General features: G+C 41.5%; 1 protein-coding gene across 1 annotated transcript; it reads left to right on the top strand.

Moving 5' to 3' along the window:
- The first annotated feature begins 631 nt into the window (after positions 1-631).
- On the top strand, positions 632-1237 carry RNASE9 (ribonuclease A family member 9 (inactive)). Its single transcript, XM_026490556.2, has one exon. The coding sequence runs from the start codon at positions 632-634 to the stop codon at positions 1235-1237; it is 606 nt and encodes a 201-aa protein (XP_026346341.1).
- Positions 1238-19328: the final 18091 nt, after the last annotated feature.

Below are 19328 nucleotides of genomic sequence, written 5' to 3'. Positions count from 1 at the left end.
GGAGGCTGCACAGAGGACCGAGCAGCTCCCCGCAACGCGCCAGGGGAAAGCAGACACCCAAAGAGCAGCAGACGTGATCCTCTGACCCGAGGTCCCTGGCTTGATCCCTTCTCCCAGGCAGCTCCCATGAGAGAAGCCAGAGAAGTCCTAAGATGAAGAACCTTCCTCCTCACAGCAGGGGGACGCGAGGGAGGGTCACTTAGGGCTCTTTGCAGTGCAGGGTCACAACTCCCAAGGAAGCAGCGGAGGCGTTCGCTCCAGAGGGCGGCAGCGGGAGTCTCCTCTCCGCTTTCTCCCCTCCCCGCGGCTGGCCTGCCCTGCATCTGCCCTTTGCTCTCTTCCTCATCCTTCCTTGCTTCCTTCTCTCTCCTTTTCTCTCCTGCCTTCCTTCCCCTTCTCCTCGCATGTCCACAGTCTTCTAGACTGACTCTGGGCGTCGGAAGGCTACTTTTTAGTCCATGTTTCAGAAATATAGAAATACATGCCAAGTTGTCAATTTGAAAATCGCCCGAAGCCTTAGAGCTGAGCCGAGCAGGGGGCGGGCAGAAACGCTCGCGTGGCTGGGCACAGACGCAAGCGCGGCGTGGCAGCGGCACCTGTCCCCTTCTCTCTCCTAGTCCCCACGGAGAGCATGCGGGCTCCGAGGGCGGCGCGGCCCCTGGCTCTGCTGCTCCTGCTGCTGCAGCCGCTGCAGTTTGAATTTTTGCGTATCCATCTCGGTAAGTCAGAGGAAGAGACGGAAGAGTTCGAAGATTACTTGGAGGAGCTGCTCAAGCTAGGACCTGCCAGACCTCTTACCAAAGATGCTTTCCGACGACGTACGATTATCGATCCCGCAAGACCGCTAACTGATCCAGAGTACTGTACTGCGGAAATGAAGATGAAAAATGTTCACGACAAGTTCCGTTGTGTCAGAGAACATTTCTTCCTCCAAGTAGTGTATGAGGAGTTGCAAAAGCTCTGTAAAAACATATTCGTGCCTTGTAAGAATGGAGTTAAGAAATGTCACAGGAGCAGGCAACTGATAGAAGGGGTGTATTGTAATTTAACAAGAGGAGCTAGAATGTCTGACTGCGAATACAAATCATCTTATAGGCAGGGCTATGTCCTTATCACTTGTCGATGGCAAGACGACATTCAAGAAATTATTCCTGCTTACGTAAATGATATTATGACTTTAGATAAACATGTCAAAGATGGTAGCATCTTCTACAGTGAACTAGAGTGGCCCTTCTAAAAGAGTGTTCTCTAAAAAGTCAAGAGGAGGCTGTAACCCACTCCGTGCTTACTGATCCTTGCAAGTGAAAATTGAGAATGGTCATTTTGCTCCCGTTCATTTGAATCACCCACCTTCTTCCCTTCTTCCCCTAACACCACGCAAAGGCGAGGGGGCTAAGTTCATCGATGGCTCTCCGAGATGTGGTTTCAAACAGGTCAAGTAATTTAGCACCTTTTGAGTGTGTTATGAGGATGAACGGCTGCAGTGAAGGGAGAGCCAGCTCCAGGAGGAACAGGAAATGGTTGTCTGGAGTGTGCTCCTGAGTTGTATTCATGGCAATCTCTAGTTCAGGAAAACTAATAAAGCGCATTGACCTAGCGAAGCGTCTCCAGTACGGTTATACGGGGTTTCTGGGTTTGGAAGTGCCTTTCTCTTTAACGTAATTTGAAAGGAAAAGAACACAAAAAGCTCCTCAAGAAATCGTGCAATTCAATTTTCCAGGACTGTATTTGTAAACATGTCACTTGTTCTGTTCTTTCCATACAACGAAATACTCAAGGAGAACATGAAGGGTAGATTCTTTTTTTTTTTTTTAAGATTTTATTTATTTATTCGACAGAGAGAGACACAGCCAGCTAGAGAGGGAACACAAGCAGGGGGAGTGGGAGAGGAAGAAGCAGACTCCCAGCAGAGGAGCCTGATGTGGAACTCGATCCCAGGACTCCAGGATCACGCCCTGAGCCGAAGGCAGACACCTAAGGACTGAGCTACCCAGGCGCCCCATGAAGATGTAGATTCTAATACGAGACATCTCAGGATAAATATCTAAATATTCAGAATAGCAAGCTCCCAAAGTACTTTTCAATTGTCCAATGCTGTGTTCATAGATTTCCACATCTTTACTCTACATCAGACATCACTGTTCATAAAACTCCAAACAATTCCTCACTTTCTGGCACAGTCACCTTTATTTCCTTGCCAGTACATGTGGCTTCATCTGAGAATATGCCACTTCCAAAAAAGGCTGGAAAATCTGTACGATGAAGGAAATCTGTCTGTCCAGTACAGGTAATAATTTCTCTCCCTTTGTCTGTGAAATTCCTTAATATCCTTTAATTATGATTCCCAATAACTTACAGAAAATGGGATAAGAAGTAGTGAAGGGAGATGGTAGGGAGAGTGTCTATCACTTTTGCACATTGCACTGAAATTCAATCTGCTCATTTCCTTCCCAGTCCTTTTGCTTGTCTTCAGACTCAGAGCTAAGAGCCTACCTTATCAGTGGATGTAGATAAGGGCCTAGGGCCAAGGACTGCCAGACCCCATTTCAGTGACTAAGGAAAGAACCCCAGAAAATCAAACCACCATTCACATGGAAGCTTGGGGCTTTTAATTGTAATGTCTGAGTGAATGAGGATCCCATAGAATTTTAGAAATCTTGTGACATGCTCTAAAAGTCAACCTTCTATACACCAGGCGAAGAAGTTCTGCACAAAGTGTAGCCCGGGTGTGTGCTATGGACCATCTCGTCTGGGCCACACTCATCCCACCTAGCTCGGGATTATACAACACACAATGTATTTGTGAGAGTAGATACAGTACAGTAAATAAGGCATGAAATATCATAACATTATCTTCTTCTCTCCAGATAAATGATCTGATCCATACACATTCTAAAACTGAATCATGGAACTAGAACAAGGATTATTCACACGGATTTTCTTTTTATCTAGTATTGCGTAAAATATCCAGATCCTGGCCTCTCTCCACTGGATTCCTTCAGACAGATCAAAACTATAGTTTTCAGCTTTACCCAAAGTAAGATTTTGAAGATTTCATCATAAGATTTATCATCCAGTCTCCACCAGCATTCTCTCTTCAATAACACCAAACTAATAAGATGAATATTGTCCGTAACCTTGACTCACATCACGGTTTATTCTTTATGTTAGAATCTCTGTAATGACGATGCAACAGTAATGTTTGAAAATCGTGGTAAGATGTACATAGCATAACATTTACTACTTTAGCCACTTTCAAGTGTATGCATTCACACCGTGTGCAAACATCCCAGCGGCCTTCTCCAGAAATTTTTCACCTTGCAAAATGAAGCACTGTGTGCGCTAAGCAATAACTCCCCCATTTGCCCCTCCCCTCTGCCCTGGCAACCACCGTTCTACCTTCTTTCTCTTTTGAATTTGACCACTCCAGATGGCTCACATAAATAGAACCATGCAGTGTCTGTCCTTTCAAGGGTCGTCCTTTGTAAGGCTGACTACCATTCCATTGGATGTGTATACTGCATGCTGCTTCTCCATTCTTCCATCGATGGACACTTACTTGGGTGCCTTCTACTTTTTGGCTATTGCAAGCAACGCTGTTGTGAATGAGGATGTACAAATATCTGTTCGAGTCCTCGCTTTCCATTCTTTTGGGTCTATGCCCAGAAGTGAAATTGTGGGGCATATAGCAGTTCTTTTTTTTTTTTTTTTAATTTTTTGAGACACCACCACACTCTTTTCCATAGCCGCTGCACCATTTTGCATTCCACCAGCCATGCCCTGGGGCTTCGGTTTGTCCAATCCCCACCAAAACTTGTTGGTTTCTTTTTTTATATATAATAGCAATCCTGATGGGTGTGAAGTGGTGATACAACATTAATTTTAAATTTTAATTATTCAGTGAAGGAATGTGGGCAACAGCATTTGTAAGAGTAAGGGGAAAAAATAGACATGGTGTTTGTCTCCTAACCAAAATAAAGCCAATTGGTACTCTCCTTTGAAAATTATGATGTACATTATGTCGTTGAATAAGAGCAGAGGAGTATAGTCTGATAAGCGGAGAGCACGGTCGCTCCATTCCTTCTGTCCTAGCACAACATTCTCAAAGGACATTAGGGAGCGTATAGGACCGAAGCTTGCACCTATCCCTGTGCTTCTCCTTATTGAAGAAAACTGATGATACCAGGTTGAACCCTATTCATTTGCTTCTGAATATTTTTGTGCAAAATTGAATTAATATTTCTCATTGTATTTGGTACATTCTATGACTTGCATTGAGTGTGAGATAAATATTCTACCCTAGTTTTCATGGTTAGAAGATTGCAAAAGCTAGTAAATATTATCAAGTTCTTCTTAAGAGATCGAAGGCGATACCTCCAGTGACATAGAGCCTCTGGCCAGTGACTCTAGTCTATCAAAACAAGAAATAAAAGATACTTTATCCCAGTGAGATTTTGAATTTAGGAACAGCTTTTCCACAAGACTGGACTCTGAGACTATGTTTTCCAATCACTAGAATAGAACCTTCAAGAGAACAAGGGCATTCACGGTGATAATGAGTGTACCCATAAATGCAGACTTAACCCTTGTTTCGGAATGTCAATATCTGACATTATTCAGTTGTTGAAGATTACCTTCCTCCTCTTATTAAAACATATTCCTTATAAGTAAGCACAGACAATTCACCACTCCCAATATATGCTCTAATAGTAGTGCCGGGGCAGGGGAAGAACAGTAGGTTTTGAGGATTTCATGAAGCTAAATATGTTATGGCTATTGGACTAGAAGCTTGTGAAACAAATATCAAAATAGAAGGATCACTTCCTTTTATTTTTAGGTGGGGGGGGCAGAGGGAGAGGTAGAGAGAGAGAATCTCAAGCAGCTCCATGCCCAGCGTGGAGAGAGGGATCATTTCTGAGAAAGGGGTAGACATTAAGAATACGGGAGGGAGAGATTTCAAGGAGAAAAGAAGAGTAAGTAAGAGAAAGAGTTATTTCTTCCCTTCTGGGAAAAGAGAGAGAAGATGAAAACAAGGCCTGGACATGAAGGGGCCTCTATACCGGGAATAAGATTTATGTCAGTAAAGGGCAATGTAAGGAGCATTGCTAGCACGCGGGAAGTCGTCAGTGAATGCTATCCGATGTCTATGTCGTCATACCTTCTGTACCTTTCTGTACTGAGGGTGTGGGCGTCTGAAGGACTGTTTCTAGAGAAGGCAGAGGGAGACACACCTAGGCCTCAGGTCTAAAGGTACACGTTCCCTTGGTCATCTTCGGCACGGCGCTGAACACTCAGTAAGACATAGTTACCATAACCTACTACCACTGAAAGATGTTAGGCTGCACGTTTACACAAATAGAGTGAAAGTCCGTTCGTGTCTCATTTGTTGACATTCTGACTGCAGCATTTTGGAGAAGGGAATAGGGACAGGAATTTCACACGTCAGTAAAGAGCTGAGACTACTGGTCCCGTAGGCTTCTGCCGTAATTATGGCACAGAGGAATCTGATACAACAAAGATTCCTAAAATACAGTACCTCAAACAGATAAAAGTTTACGTCTCCTTTCTATAACAATCCGGGGGGCAGTTTGTCCAGGACGGGAAGGTGGCTGTGCTCTCTCTATGTGCTCACCGAAGGACCAGGGTTCTTTCCACGTGATCGCGCTACCATTTCTCCAGCTGTAAGGTGTTGTCTTTGTCCAACTGGTTGCAGCCAGCTCACCACGCATCTGTACTTCAGTGCATGGAATGGAAAAAAGATAGAGGGAAGCCAGCTTTCTCTGGAGGGAACATGGCTAGGAATTTGCTGCATTTCTTCAACTCACATCACACTGGCCAGAACTTAGTGCCAAAGACACATCGAAGGCAAGGAATCTAGAGAATGTTGTTTAGTACTAAAAGGAAGAATAGAAAAGTGTATCTGGGGAAGCAGCTAATCCGACCTAAGGAAGTGTTTTTCTCAATGCAGTTGAGTATCGTTGTTGTATTATTCAGTCTTCAAGCATCTGTCTTGACCAACTCCAGACTTCTACAGGAATTCAGGGAATGTACTCACTACTCACTTGCCTTCAAGTATGAGCATCTCTAGGTAGGTTTATAATTGAGGACTCGAGTGTTGGCTCCTTGGGCAGGATCTTATTTCAGCCAACCTGGAACAGAAGTACAGAATCCATGACCAACAGAGTCAGCCTAAAGTGATTGCTAAAACCTAACTGCAGAAGTTTGGTCCAGCGATTTTCATCTCTCACTCATGAACCAGAATCTTTTGTAAAACTTTAACAAAATCGCTGAAGCTTCTGGAGATTTATTTGATTCACCAGGTATGGATGAGACCTAGCCATCTGTATCTTTAACAAGCTCCACAGGCAATTCTAAGGTCCCGCCAGAGTTCAGGATCACTGACTGTAGTGTCATGCCGGGAGCCTGACTATGAAACAAACCAGCAAGAACGTGTTCTACCCACGATAGGACATTCCTTTCACTAGAGATGCGTGCACCAGGCTATCGCAGATGGCTGACAAAATTCATTAGCCTCCTATACCCAAGTCTCCTTGCTGTGGTTGTTGGAATCGGGCAACCCATTGAAAAATAACATGGGATCATGACCACGGGATGAGAATTAGCCTTTCTGCAGTTCTAGGTCTTATTTTAATTTGTATGGTTTCATTATAAGTTCATATATGGATGATGCATAGCAACAAAGTGGCTTAATTTGGGGTGCGTTAATAAAATTAAGTGTCTGGAAAGCAAAGCTAAAAGCCGATGTTCAGTTGCAGCAGTCTTGCCAAGGTAGTTCTAGCCGGCCTCGATGAGGGACATTTTTGTCACATCTCTAACCTTAGTGCAACGATCATCTTACAGAACAATCTAAAGATTCACCTTATGCTACAACTCAGATGTGTAGGAAAGAAGGCAAAGGCTTTAGGCTGTGGCTAACTGGTCTACCATTCTCACGAGGCACCACTCACAGGGAAGCTGATAAATTAACTCCGTCTAGTACAGTTCCAACTTAGACGCATTCAATAATTTAAACAGCCTCTTCGTAAATAGGTTCTCCTTGAGATTAGTATGTTCAAACTCTAGAATGTGCCTCCTTTTCCCCTTCTCTGTGGAAAGGAAATACACGAGGAGAGAGGGAATTCTGTTTCCACACTGTGGCGGGAGAGAGTCAGGGTGGAGACTCAAGCAGATACTCGCACACCGATACTCATAGCAGCATTATTCACCGTAGCCAAAGGCGGGGAAAAGCCCAGATGTCCACCCACGAATGAACGGATAAGCCAAATGTGGTGTACACACAGTAGAATATTATTTCGCTTTAAAAAGGAATGAAATTCTGATACATGCAACAATGTGGATGGATCTTGAAACATTAAGAAAATAAGCCAGACTCAAAAGAACAAATATTGTATGATTCCGTTTATATGAGGTACCTAGAATAATCAAATTCCTAGAGACAGTGTAGAATGGCGGGGTAGTTCCAGGCTCTGGATGCAAGGAGTTCCTTCCGCACAAACAAAAGGATGTGGGAAGGTGCCACCCGTCCCTAACAACAAGTACAAAGCTGAACAGACTAAACAATCAACAATCTTCCAGGATCTGTAAAAGAGCGGAGGAGAGGGCAAAGCACTGCCCCCAAGACTGGAGAGATTGACAGGCAAATACAGAGACTAACACCTTAATGGAGGGGAGGTTCCTGAAGGGCGCTAAAGTAACTAGACCAAGGGGACTGTTAGTCGGAGATGACTTTAATGCCTTAGTTGCCTAGGTAAACAAAACAAAACCGAAGCCTGAGATGCCTCGAGGTTAAAAAATTAAAACCCAAGGACAACCAATCACAAGCAGCCAACTAGGTTTTCCCAAACAAGGGGACCATGTCAACTACAACCAATCAAATAACTTCCTTGCTTTGCTCCTTACCTCTTTATAGAAACCTTTCCCCTCGCTCCTTTTGGTGAAGTGCTCCTAACCACTTCTGGTTTGGCACATGATTCGAACTGGTTTTTGCTCAAATTAACTGAAAAATTCAATACACCTCAATTTATGTTTAACAGGGGAAACCACTGTGCAGGGGTAGGAAAATCAGACTGTCATTGGTAAATTGCCGGAGGCTCAGTACAGACAACTCTGAGAGTTAAAAATTCCAGGAGACCCAGTCATGGGGAAGGCCCCACAATTTTGTGAGATTTACTTCCCGAAGCTTGAACAGGTCTCCCATTTCACAGAAAAATCCCCCAGTGCTTCTGGTAGGGAGGGGAGAAAGCAACCATTTTCCCTCTGTTCTTAACACTCTGTTTTCTTAAAAGATGCACCCTGTTCTTAATAAACCTTGCCCTCAGGAGAAACTAGTTAACCCAAGGCTAACCTGCTAGGGAATTATCAGAGGCTAACTGGCCTGGGGGAAAGAAAATACCCACTGTAGCCATCCTCTCCCCTGGAGAATCCAAGATAGCACAGACATGACACGAGTGAGATTTTAAGAGCATCTAGAAGGTATATAGTAGGGCAGACGGTACCTGTTGTCCCTCACTAACAGTAATTCCTTTCTTCCTCTCGGGGTTGTAATAGGAACCTCAAATTTTAGCTAAGCACATAGTCACCCAAAATAAAAGAGTTTTTTCCCAGGTTTCTTTGCAAGTAAAATGGTCCACGTGACTAATTTCTAGACAGTGGGCTGTCCACAGAAATTAACCGAAATGAGTGAAACTTCTGAGACATATTCTTGAAGGGGAGGGAAATGCCCCTATTTTCCTTTTCTTTTTCTTAATGGCTGGAATAGAGACATGATGGCTGAAGCTAGAGAAGCCATCTTGGACCCCGACACGGAAGCCGCATGCTCGATTTGAGCAAAACAAAACCGACAACAAAATAGGAAGAGCCTGGATATCTTACACCATGGAGCACCGTATCAGGCCTAAATTGACTGTCACTGGACTTTAGAAAAAGAAATGTGAGAGAGAAATAAACACCTACCCTGTTTCAACCATTGTTATTTCAAGTTTCTGTTCCTATCACAACAATTCTAATTGATACATACAGGAATTGGGGAGGAGGGAGCATAATCGTGTGAAATGTGGGTGGCTACCATTTTTAAAAGAAGATTTATATATTTATTTGAGAGAGAGCATGCACACATACACGCATGCAGAAGAGGTGAGGAGGGGTAGAGGGAGAGAGAGTCTTAAGCAGACTCCACACTGAGTGTGGAGCCCAACACAGGGCTCGATCTCACAACCCTCAGATCACAACTTGGGTCAAAACCAAGAGTTGGACGCTTCCCTAACTGCACGGCCCAGGTGCCCTAGCAGGTGGTAACTATTAAAGCAATGCCATCAATAACCCAGGACCGATGCGGCCTGAGGTGATCTAGGTTGCCCGAGTACAGGCTTAGTGTGAATTTTGAGAATGACATGTAATGATATAATTAGAAAAACAAAAGCACGATGGTGACAAGATCTGTGTTAGAGAAATAACGACCCTCTTTTAACTACTGCTCAGTCCCCGCTCTTTAACTCAAGTGTTCTGGCACGGGAGAGCAGCAAAAGAACATTCGAATATGAGGAGTAGTAGAAACAACTCTTAGGGTGGGGGATTACAGTTTGAGTTGCATCACTGACTTATTTATGAGCCTGGAGGCCTGAAGAATTTCCTTGTGTTTTATTAGCCTCCGATGATGCTTCTTAATCTGGAGACTGTGACAGGCCGAGGGAGGCTCTGTACGCCCCAAGCCAAGACCCAAACTGAGATGTCCCCCGCTTGGCATCCTCTGTATCCATCTCATGATTTACGACCACTGCTCACAGGAAAGCTTTGTGACATACTCCAAATGCAGGCAGGTATCTCCTGAATTTACGAAATACATAATAAAATTTGCAATTTGAAATTGAAAGACTAAGGAAAAACTATGGGTTTTAATTTTGTATTTTATCCAATTTAATTCTCACTGTTAAAACCAAAATGATATTCTTAATAAGTATTTTGGAAAAACTGCTTTGGGTGCACCAGAAAGCTCACATCAGCCCACACAGCCCCGTTCTTCAATAGGCCGATACCGTTGGCATGCTCTCCATTGCTGCTCAGTGCTAAGTGTCCAGAAAAATCCTGATGTTAGGCCTGGCGCCTGCCCTGGACCTTCTGTTTCTGGCAGAGGGCCAAGACAAGTAGACTGATGCCTCTGACCTCACTGGAGACCTTGGGAAACCCCTGGGGCAGAGTCTGGGCATGATCAAAGGACAGAGTTGATGGGTTTAAAAAAATAATGTGGGAAATTAGGAACATTCTGGTATGTGTCGTCCGTGCACACACTGACCTCATTCGCCTCATTATTCAGGAGGTGTCAGCGGTCAGGTGTTCTCTCTAAGTGGAAACAGGTACTGATTTCCTTCTTATTTCAAACAATAATGATAAAAACCATGAAAGCTACATGTCCAGGCTTCTATAGCCTGTAAGCATAAAATAAGGCTATTCTTCCATTAAAAAATCCTTTTAAAGAATTTTAAATACCTATTTCCCCAGACGGAGATGTAATCTCCCTTTAGTATCATTGGGGGGACTTCTGAATCTCCTGGGGCTGCTGACTTCCTGCAAGCCCGCGGTCCTTCAGGTCCTTCCCACTGCTTTCTTTGTCCAGGGGTCACATCTGAGACTGTCCTGTCAGAGGATGTCGCAAGCCTGCCTCCACGCTGATGTTGCTGCTTCCAACACGGCCCCAGCTTCGGCTACAGGGGAGAGAGGCCGGCTTCCCCTTTAACCTTGGGCCCCGAGATAACACTATTTCATCCCCTTACTCATCCAGAGCACAGCTATGATTAGATAGAAAAAGCTTTAAAATTAAATTTTAAGATACTGGAATTTTGAAAATTCAAACAGCAATAAAATACACGGAAGTCAGCATTGTTATATAAACCTCTGTCTTTGGAGAGCTTTCCAAAGATTAGAGTCCTAGAAGTAAACTTTGTGGGGCATGTGAGCATTTGACGCGTGCTTGTCCCCGAGAGGTACACGTGTTTTGTATGCTTTTCTATAACTGTGCTATAGTTCAATTTTAATATGCTTACATTTTTTCTGGATCAAGGAGAAATTACATTTTAAAACCCAATGTATATTGACAAGTTTTCTCCCAAAAAAGCTATGTCAGTGCATATTCTCATAAAGAGTTTATTTAAATTCTTCTAACATTACTATCAAATATGTCATATTCTATTCTGATACATAAAAAATTCTGTTTGTATGGTTATTAATGAGGTTGAATATCTCAAATGTTTACTGACAATTTATTCTTTCGTGAATTTCCTGTTCACATACTTTGCATATTTTTCTGCAGGGTTGTTTATATTTATTTGTTGATCTCAGGAGCACTGTACATACCATGTTTATTTTATTTGGGTATTAATCCTTCTCGTGTATGCTGCAAATAGTTTTTCTATGTGGATGTTTCTATGTGGATGTTTGTGATATCGTCCGTCATCCAGAGGTCTTAAAATTACAGCTGATGACTTGCATAGCCTTTAAATGCATTTTCCTTTATCTTCTGCTTTGCTTTTATAATGTGATTTTTAAATGTCTTAAATTTTAACTATTAAATTCATATGAAATCTTGTTTAGTGTGTGATGCAAGATAGATGCAACTCTACTAACTTGCAAGAAATAGTCCAGTGTGTCTTCACTAGTTTCAGCTTCTGGCTGACTCCTGGAGTGGGAGACCCTGGGCGTAGAACCCACTTGAGCCAAAGTTCAGAACCTACTCAACTGATATAATAAACAGGTATTGTTTTAAGCCGCTAAATTTGTAGTTATTTTTACACAGCATTAAAATAATGAATACAGCAAGATTGAGAATTTTGGCAGCAACAAAAAACAATGTTATAGAGGCATCATGCTGAAACTCACTTTCAAATGGTTGCCTCCAAAATGATAGAATTATAAAAACGAATGTAGTGGAATGTTAACACATGGGGAAACTGGGTTAAAGACATACAGGAAGTTTGGGTTTTGTGTGTGTGTGTGTTTACTATTTTTACAAATGTTCTCCCAGTCTGATATGAACTAGCAACTCTCAGAGTAGCAGAAGCAGTAGTGTGAATGGTCATTAAGCACTTGAGATGTTCAATCGCACTGGTAATGTGGGAAATGTAAACTGTTATGATAATGAGGTAATTGCATACATATTGCAATTTGGAATTCTTCCAAGTATACACCCTAGAAAAACACACATACAGGCAAAGGAAGATGCCCAAGAAAGTTCATTAAAGTACTATTTGTCAGGAAACTTAAATGCCCATTTATAAAGGAAAAAATAAATAATCTCATATACTTATAGAATAGAGTCATAGAAAATCAACAATCAGGATCTAGACACAGTAGTTTCGATAATATCAATAATAATGTTGCTTGTTAACTGCAGGTGGCGAAAGGATATGCACAGCAAGAATTCAGTTATGTCTATTTTAAAAACACAGAATAGTATACTCTATGTATTTATCTGTATTGTTTGTGGTATATGTAAAGCTAACAAAAGCATAAAACTATCCATGGGGAAAAGAGTCGCTAACAATTCTTGAGTAGTTATTTCTGGAAAATGAGGAGAAAAGAATGGGGGAGTAACATTAGCTGCATCTGAATCCTTTAATTCTTCTAAAAAATAATAAAAAGATCTGAACCAAATATGGCCAATCATTAACATTTTAAAAAAATATTGATTGAAGTGTATACGTTCTAGGATAATTTTTATTTTTTTCTATATGGCTGATTTATATTATTTTTAAAAGAAATCAAAGAGACCTAATTGTAGAATTCTTAAATGTGGAGATAGGAGATGGTGGACAGGGAAGTGTCTTCAATTTTTTTAATGGAATTAGATGAAAAAGAACATTCTGAGGAGTCCGTTCATGAGATTAGCTTTGGAGTAATAATTTGGAATAGTGAGAGGAAAATAATTAGTGAGTCACCAGTTTGTACCTTTATGTTAGTTTCTTTCCCTCCCAAATGTGAAGAGCTGTGTATTGTAACATCTAATATCGAAACTGAACGGTTTTACAGAGATATATCATTTTGATTTATAGCCCTCAAATAATGCGTATTAATTGTCAAAGACTAAAGAAAGGAGCACTATTGAAACAATTAACCATATTCTGTCATCCAGAGAAAATTATGATCAACTTATTGGTTAATCTTCACAGATTTTATTCAGTAAAATGACTACTTGAGTATTCAAATTTTTACTTATTTAATTTATTTTTTATTAGTTTCAGAGGTAGAATTTAGTGATTCATCAGTTTCATACAATACCCAGTGCTGGCTACATCACGTGCCCTCCTTAATGCCCATCGCCCAGTTACCCCATCCTCCCACCCCCGCCCCTCCAGCAACCCTCAGTTTGTTTCCTGGAGTTCAACATCTCTTACGGTTTGTCTCCCTCTCAATTTTCATCTTATTTTATTCTTCCTTCCCTTCCCCTATGTTCATCTGTTTTCTTAAATTCCACATATAGGGGAAATCATATGGTATTTGTCCTTCTCTGACTAACTTATTTCACTTAGCATAATATCCCCCAGTTCTAGCCACATCCTTGCAAATGGCAAGATTTCATTCTTTTTGATGGCTTAGTAATGTTTCATTATAGGTACATACATACATCTTCTTTATCCATTCATCTGTCATTGAACATCTGGGCTCTTTCCATATTTTGGCTCTTGTGGACATTACCGCTATAAACATTGGGGCACGGGTGCCCCTTCAAATCACTATGTTTGAATCCTTTGGATAAATACCTACTAGTGCAATTGCTGGGTTGTGGGGTAGGTCTATTTTTAACTTTTTGAGGAACCTCCATACTGTTTTCCAGAGTGGCTGCCTCCCAGGGGAATTCTACCAAACATTTAAAGAAGAATTAATACCTATTCTTCTGAAACTGTTTCAAAAAATAGAAATGGGAGGAAAACTTCCAAACGCATTCCTAGTACTCAAATGTTTAAAGAAAGCTTGGGACCCAAGTAAGAGTCGAGCTTGGGTTTTACAGTTCCTATCCTGACACTGGGACACTGGTGCCATCTGTTGGCGGACCTGAGACATTGCAGGTGCCGTGGGGTTGGTTATTTTTGAGAAGTGAACACATAAAAGAGGAAAAATTAAACTTATCATAAATTCAGCACCTACTACTTCCCTGGTATTACACACACACACACACACACACACACACACACACACACACACACGACACATACCAAATACACATATGTATGTATGTTTATATATAGCTTTAATAAGATTGAATTCTCTTTATTTTAAAGAGAAATTTACCTGCCCAAGTCTACAGAATTAGTTCTATTTGTTTGCAAAGCCCATTTTCTTCACATATTGAATGGTTTCCATATCTCTCTGAAGATTGCAGTAAAAAAAACATGAAGTTGGGCAACTCTCTCGGGTCCCCTCCCTCTTCGGGAGATTTGTACTATCGCTCAATAAAGTTCGCTTTACTGCCCACCCAAAACCAACAACAAACAAACAAACAAAAAACCAACACCATGAAGTAAAAGTAAACCTCACAAAGCAGGGACTGGAGGATAAAATCATAATCATTAATAATTAGACCTCAAGTTAGTGTATTCTGAGTTATCAGAGGAGCTGTTGCTTTCATAAGAGAAAAACAGGATGCTATGAAAAAGTAACAATAGAAAAAGAATAAACACTTGTAAAGTAAGTATATAAATGTGATGGGGAACAAAAGAATCAGTATTAGGATCAAAAGATAAGGACAAAGAAATTAGCCAGCACGGGAAGTGGTGGCTCTTAGGACTTGGACCGGATTCAGAAGGTGGTGGGAAAGAGACGGTAGCTTTTAGCTGTGCGAGTATTACTTTGATAAATACAAGATGTGACCTGAGTGACAGAGTTTTCTTTGTGACGATGAAAAAGTTTCAGAAACACACGGTAGGGATGGTTTCACAGCACTGTGAATGCAGTTAATGCCACCGAATCGTATACTTGAAAATGATCAAAATGGCAATTTTTATGTTTACATGTATTTTACCACACTAAGAAGAAAGAAGCATGACCCAAGGTAAGATTCATATTTTGCGGAGTCCGTGAATTCCACAAGATGGGTATCAGCGCGCACAGCTGTGAGGAGCGAAAGAGCTTGGAGCCAGGGACTTGCACTTGTCCGATTTGGTTATTTCTGGATGTGACGCTGCCTGTTCAGAACAGAAAACACCCGTCGCCATTAAACAGGGCCTTCGAGGGGAGAAGTTCCCATTTTACAAATGGCTTACTCTTTTTTTTTTAATCTAATCTTGGAATTTGAACTAAATCTCTTTCCATTCTAGGATTAACATTAAAAGAGTCGTTTCAAAAGTGGTTGAGGGAACTCATCTGGGCAAAACAGATAGATGGTAAGAGAGGAGGCAGTGAGAAGAAGCCTGGGTGTGGGAGCTGCATGTCCAGGCCGCTTTGGATCGTCTCGAGAGCGGTAAACACGGACGCCGGCCTGACTCACGGAAGGGCGTGTGGCCCGGGGAAACATGCGTGAATAATGAGACAGCCGCAGCGCCTGCACAAGCTGAACGCTATCATGTAATTTCCCTCCAGGAAAATTTCCTCTGGGAGAAATTCCTGAGCCATATCTTCCTTGGATATCTTCCTGAAAAATCCCAGATCCAACACGCTGCGTGCGTGACTGAGGATACCACACAGCCATCGTGAACAATCCGCTCAAATTGAAAGAGCGTTTAATTTCTGTTTACAGACTATGAAGAGCGCATGTGCAAAAATCGGATTCATGAGGGTTTGTGTCAGGAAGTGGAGAGAATGTGCGGGAAGAAGAGACACCGGGTTATTAAGAATTGGTTTAGAAAGAGTCTGTTCATGGGCGCCTGGGTGGCACAGTCGTTAAGCGTCTGCCTTCGGCTCAGGGCGTGATCCCGGTGTTGTGGGATCGAGCCCCACATCGGGCTCCTCCGCTAGGAGCCTGTTTCTTCCTCTCCCACTCGCCCTGCTGTGTTCCCTCTCTCGCTGGCTGTCTCTGTCACATAAATAAATAAAATCTTAAAAAAAAAAAAAAGTCTGTTCAGTAGAAGGTATGCAAAGCTAAGTAATAATGAGAAGCTATATTTTGCCTATCAAACTGTCAGATTAAAATAAAATTAAAGGAATACCAAATCATAAAGGATACAGCTGGCACGGATCCATTCTGCGTACTGATAGGCGGGGAGATCAGTTCAAGTTCACTAAAGGGGATGTGTGAAAACCTAAAAGTACCTACAACTTTCAGATTATTTATACTCTTTGACCTAACAGTTCGCCTCAGAAGAATTTGTTTCAAGGAAAAGTATCTGTGCAAGTTAATTATCAGTGGAAGTCACTTCAATGTCCAAGAGTAGGGAAATAGTTAAATAAATCATGTTTCATTAGTAAGACAATATATAGCTAGAAAAAATTTTAAATCTAGAAATGCTCGTGTATAATTTGAATTTTCAAGAAATATAACACTTCTTCCCTTTCGTTTGCTCATTTCCCCTTCCTTTCCCTTCCCTTCCCTTTCCTCCATTTCCCCTCTCTTCCCTTCAGTTTAGTCCTGAAGCCATTAGATGGGGCAGAGCAAGGTAGGCGTCCACAAGGAGGGTCGGGCTGGCATGGGGAATAGGAAGTCAGAGCCCGAGGCAGGTGAATGGGGCATCCATGGAGGTGAGAGGGATTTGGGGTGAGGAATGAGGGGGGATCCAGCCTGAAGAGTCAGAGCTTGACCACCTAGCAAGGTGTCCACTCAGAGGGGGACCTGGTGTGGGGTTTGGAAACTGAAATGGGGAGCATCCATTTAGGGGGTGGCCTGGCTCAGAGTGTCAGACTCAGGTAGGCAACGGGCATCCATATGGAATGGGGACAGCGGCAGCAATGGAAGATTGGTTACCTATGTGGAGATTGAGCAAATAAGTAAATAAGTTAAAAAATACGGGAAAAGAAGGTTATAAATATGGAAATGTAGATGTAAGAACAGAAAGGGAGAAAACTAGTATGAGCCCTGTGGGGTTAGATTGGATTTGGAGGTATTGGTGAGAACTCATGGTTTTCAATGTAAATATGTAAATAACATGCATGTAAGTGTGTGCGTGCGTGTGTGTGTCTGTGTGTCCGTGTGTGTAATTGGTTCTCTTTGCTATATTCCCAGGCTCTGTCCACTGACAGAGCCTTGGAGCTCTCTCACCCCAGCAACCATAAACACACAAAATACTGTTCTCCACAGAAACAACCAGGTGTCTTTGGAGAAATGACTAGTTCCAGGGCAAGGAAAATTCAAGATGAGCTTGGACCATCTTGTCGTTTCTCAAAGCAGGGAAGTGCCTAAAGAATCATGGGGACACGGCAACAGCACCCAGAAGCCAGATTTAAAGGGCTTCCACTGACTAATTTGGGGACAGATTATATAACTCCTTGAATAAAACAAGAAACCACGAGTCCCCACTGATACAAGTAAATAAGTACATTGTACATGTGATAAGGAGTTAAACACTTGCATCGTCTCAAAGTACATCCGCCGCAAGATCTTTATTACTTATTATTATTACAAGAGAAAAACAATGGTAACTTCAGCAGAGAAACCTGGCAAATTCTACCTTAATCAAGGGAACAAAGTAAACATCACTGAATCAAGCTGGCATTGAGGGGAACTGAATGTGGTGGGAGGAACATACATCACTTCTGTGGAGAATCTGAACGGGATCAGGACAAACCCACACTGAGGGACATTCTACAAGATAACTGGCTTATAACCTTCCGAAGAGTCAAAGCCGTGTATCAAAGACAGCCCGAGGAACTCTGTCAGACCCAAGGAGAATACACAGACATGGCAACTAAAAGAAATACATGACCCTGGATTGGATTATTTTGCTAAAAAGGACATTATTGGGACAAATGGTAACATTTGAAGAGAGTCTGAGCCAGGTGGTAGCATAATGTTAGTGCTAACGTCCTAGTGTGGGTGGTCGTGTTGTGGTTACGTGTGCAAATATCCTCGTTTGTAAGAAGGACGCACTAACATATTCAGAGGTGAAGGAGCAAATGGCTTAGGAAAAAACATTCTTTGTACTGTACTTGTAACTTCTAAGTTGGGTATTACTTCAGACACTTTAAAATGTGTTTTTAAAGTATAATAAATCACAAATAATATTCCAATCATGCTTTTAAAGATATACATGTTTGTGTGTATATTTTTAAAAAGATCTTATTTATTTATTTACTTGAGAGAGAGAGAACGGGAGCAGGGGAAAGGACAGCGGCCTTGTATGTATATTTGCACATAAAAAAGCTAAAAGTATATGCACCAAAATATTGAGGGATTAACTTCGAGTAAGTACATTTGACCATGACTTTCTTTTGTTCTGTATTTTTCTAATTTTCTATAATAAATTGTATTGCTTTTTTTTGATTCATTAAGTCACTATAAGGAAAAGTAGGAAATACAGATAAACAACAACAAAAATAATCAATCAATTAAAATTGCCCCAACTCTCATCGCTGAAAGTTAACCACTGATAGTATTTTTCATATATCCTTCCAGGATTTTTTACATGCAAATGTATACATACAGTTTTTTATGTTTATGTAAAGTGGAATCTTAATAAACACACTATAAATTTTTTTCACTGAACTTGTCTACATTCTTGCATGTTAATAAATGTAGGTGTTGGGGCGCCTGGGTGGCGCAGTCGTTAAGCGTCTGCCTTCGGCTCAGGGCGTGATCCCGGCGTTATGGGATCGAGCCCCACATCAGGCTCCTCTGCTGGGAGCCTGCTTCTTCCTCTCCCACTCCCCCTGCTTGTGTTCCCTCTCTCGCTGGCTGTCTCTGTCAAATAAATAAATAAAATCTTTAAAAATAAATAAATAAATAAAAATAAATGTATTTTTTTAAGAGGTTTAAGAGGTTGAATAGTATTTCACTGTGAGATTACTATTACTTATTTAAATGATCCCTATTGTTGGACATTTAGGATTTTCCAATCTTTACTATTGTAAACCAGGCTGCATCCCTGTTCATACAACTTTATGCACTTACCAAATTAAATCCTTAGGATAAATTGTAAAAAGTGGAATCCATGAGTCAAAGAGTATGAAAAACAGTTCTTAGGAGCTTTCACTGCACATTACTAAATTGCCATCCAGGAGTATGGATCAGTTTACCTTCCTACCGCCTGGTTCCCTACCCCAGCACATCATCGGATATTTTAATTTTTTTTCTTGGTGAGGAACTTACTTAATCCAAATAGATAATAATCTTTAACCTTTCTAGAGATATCTTGATAAACAGATGCATTTCAAAAGTTCATAAATGTCCTGGG

Source organism: Ursus arctos, unplaced genomic scaffold (assembly GCF_023065955.2).
Source record: "Ursus arctos isolate Adak ecotype North America unplaced genomic scaffold, UrsArc2.0 scaffold_37, whole genome shotgun sequence".
NCBI classification, from domain to species: Eukaryota; Metazoa; Chordata; class Mammalia; order Carnivora; family Ursidae; genus Ursus; species Ursus arctos.
This window is presented reverse-complemented; position numbering and strand designations above follow the sequence as displayed.

What these genes read in the sequence shown, in the direction of transcription:
- RNASE9 (XM_026490556.2), top strand. Translation starts at nt 632, where the DNA reads ATGCGGGCTCCGAGGGCGGCGCGGCCCCTGGCTCTGCTGCTCCTGCTG.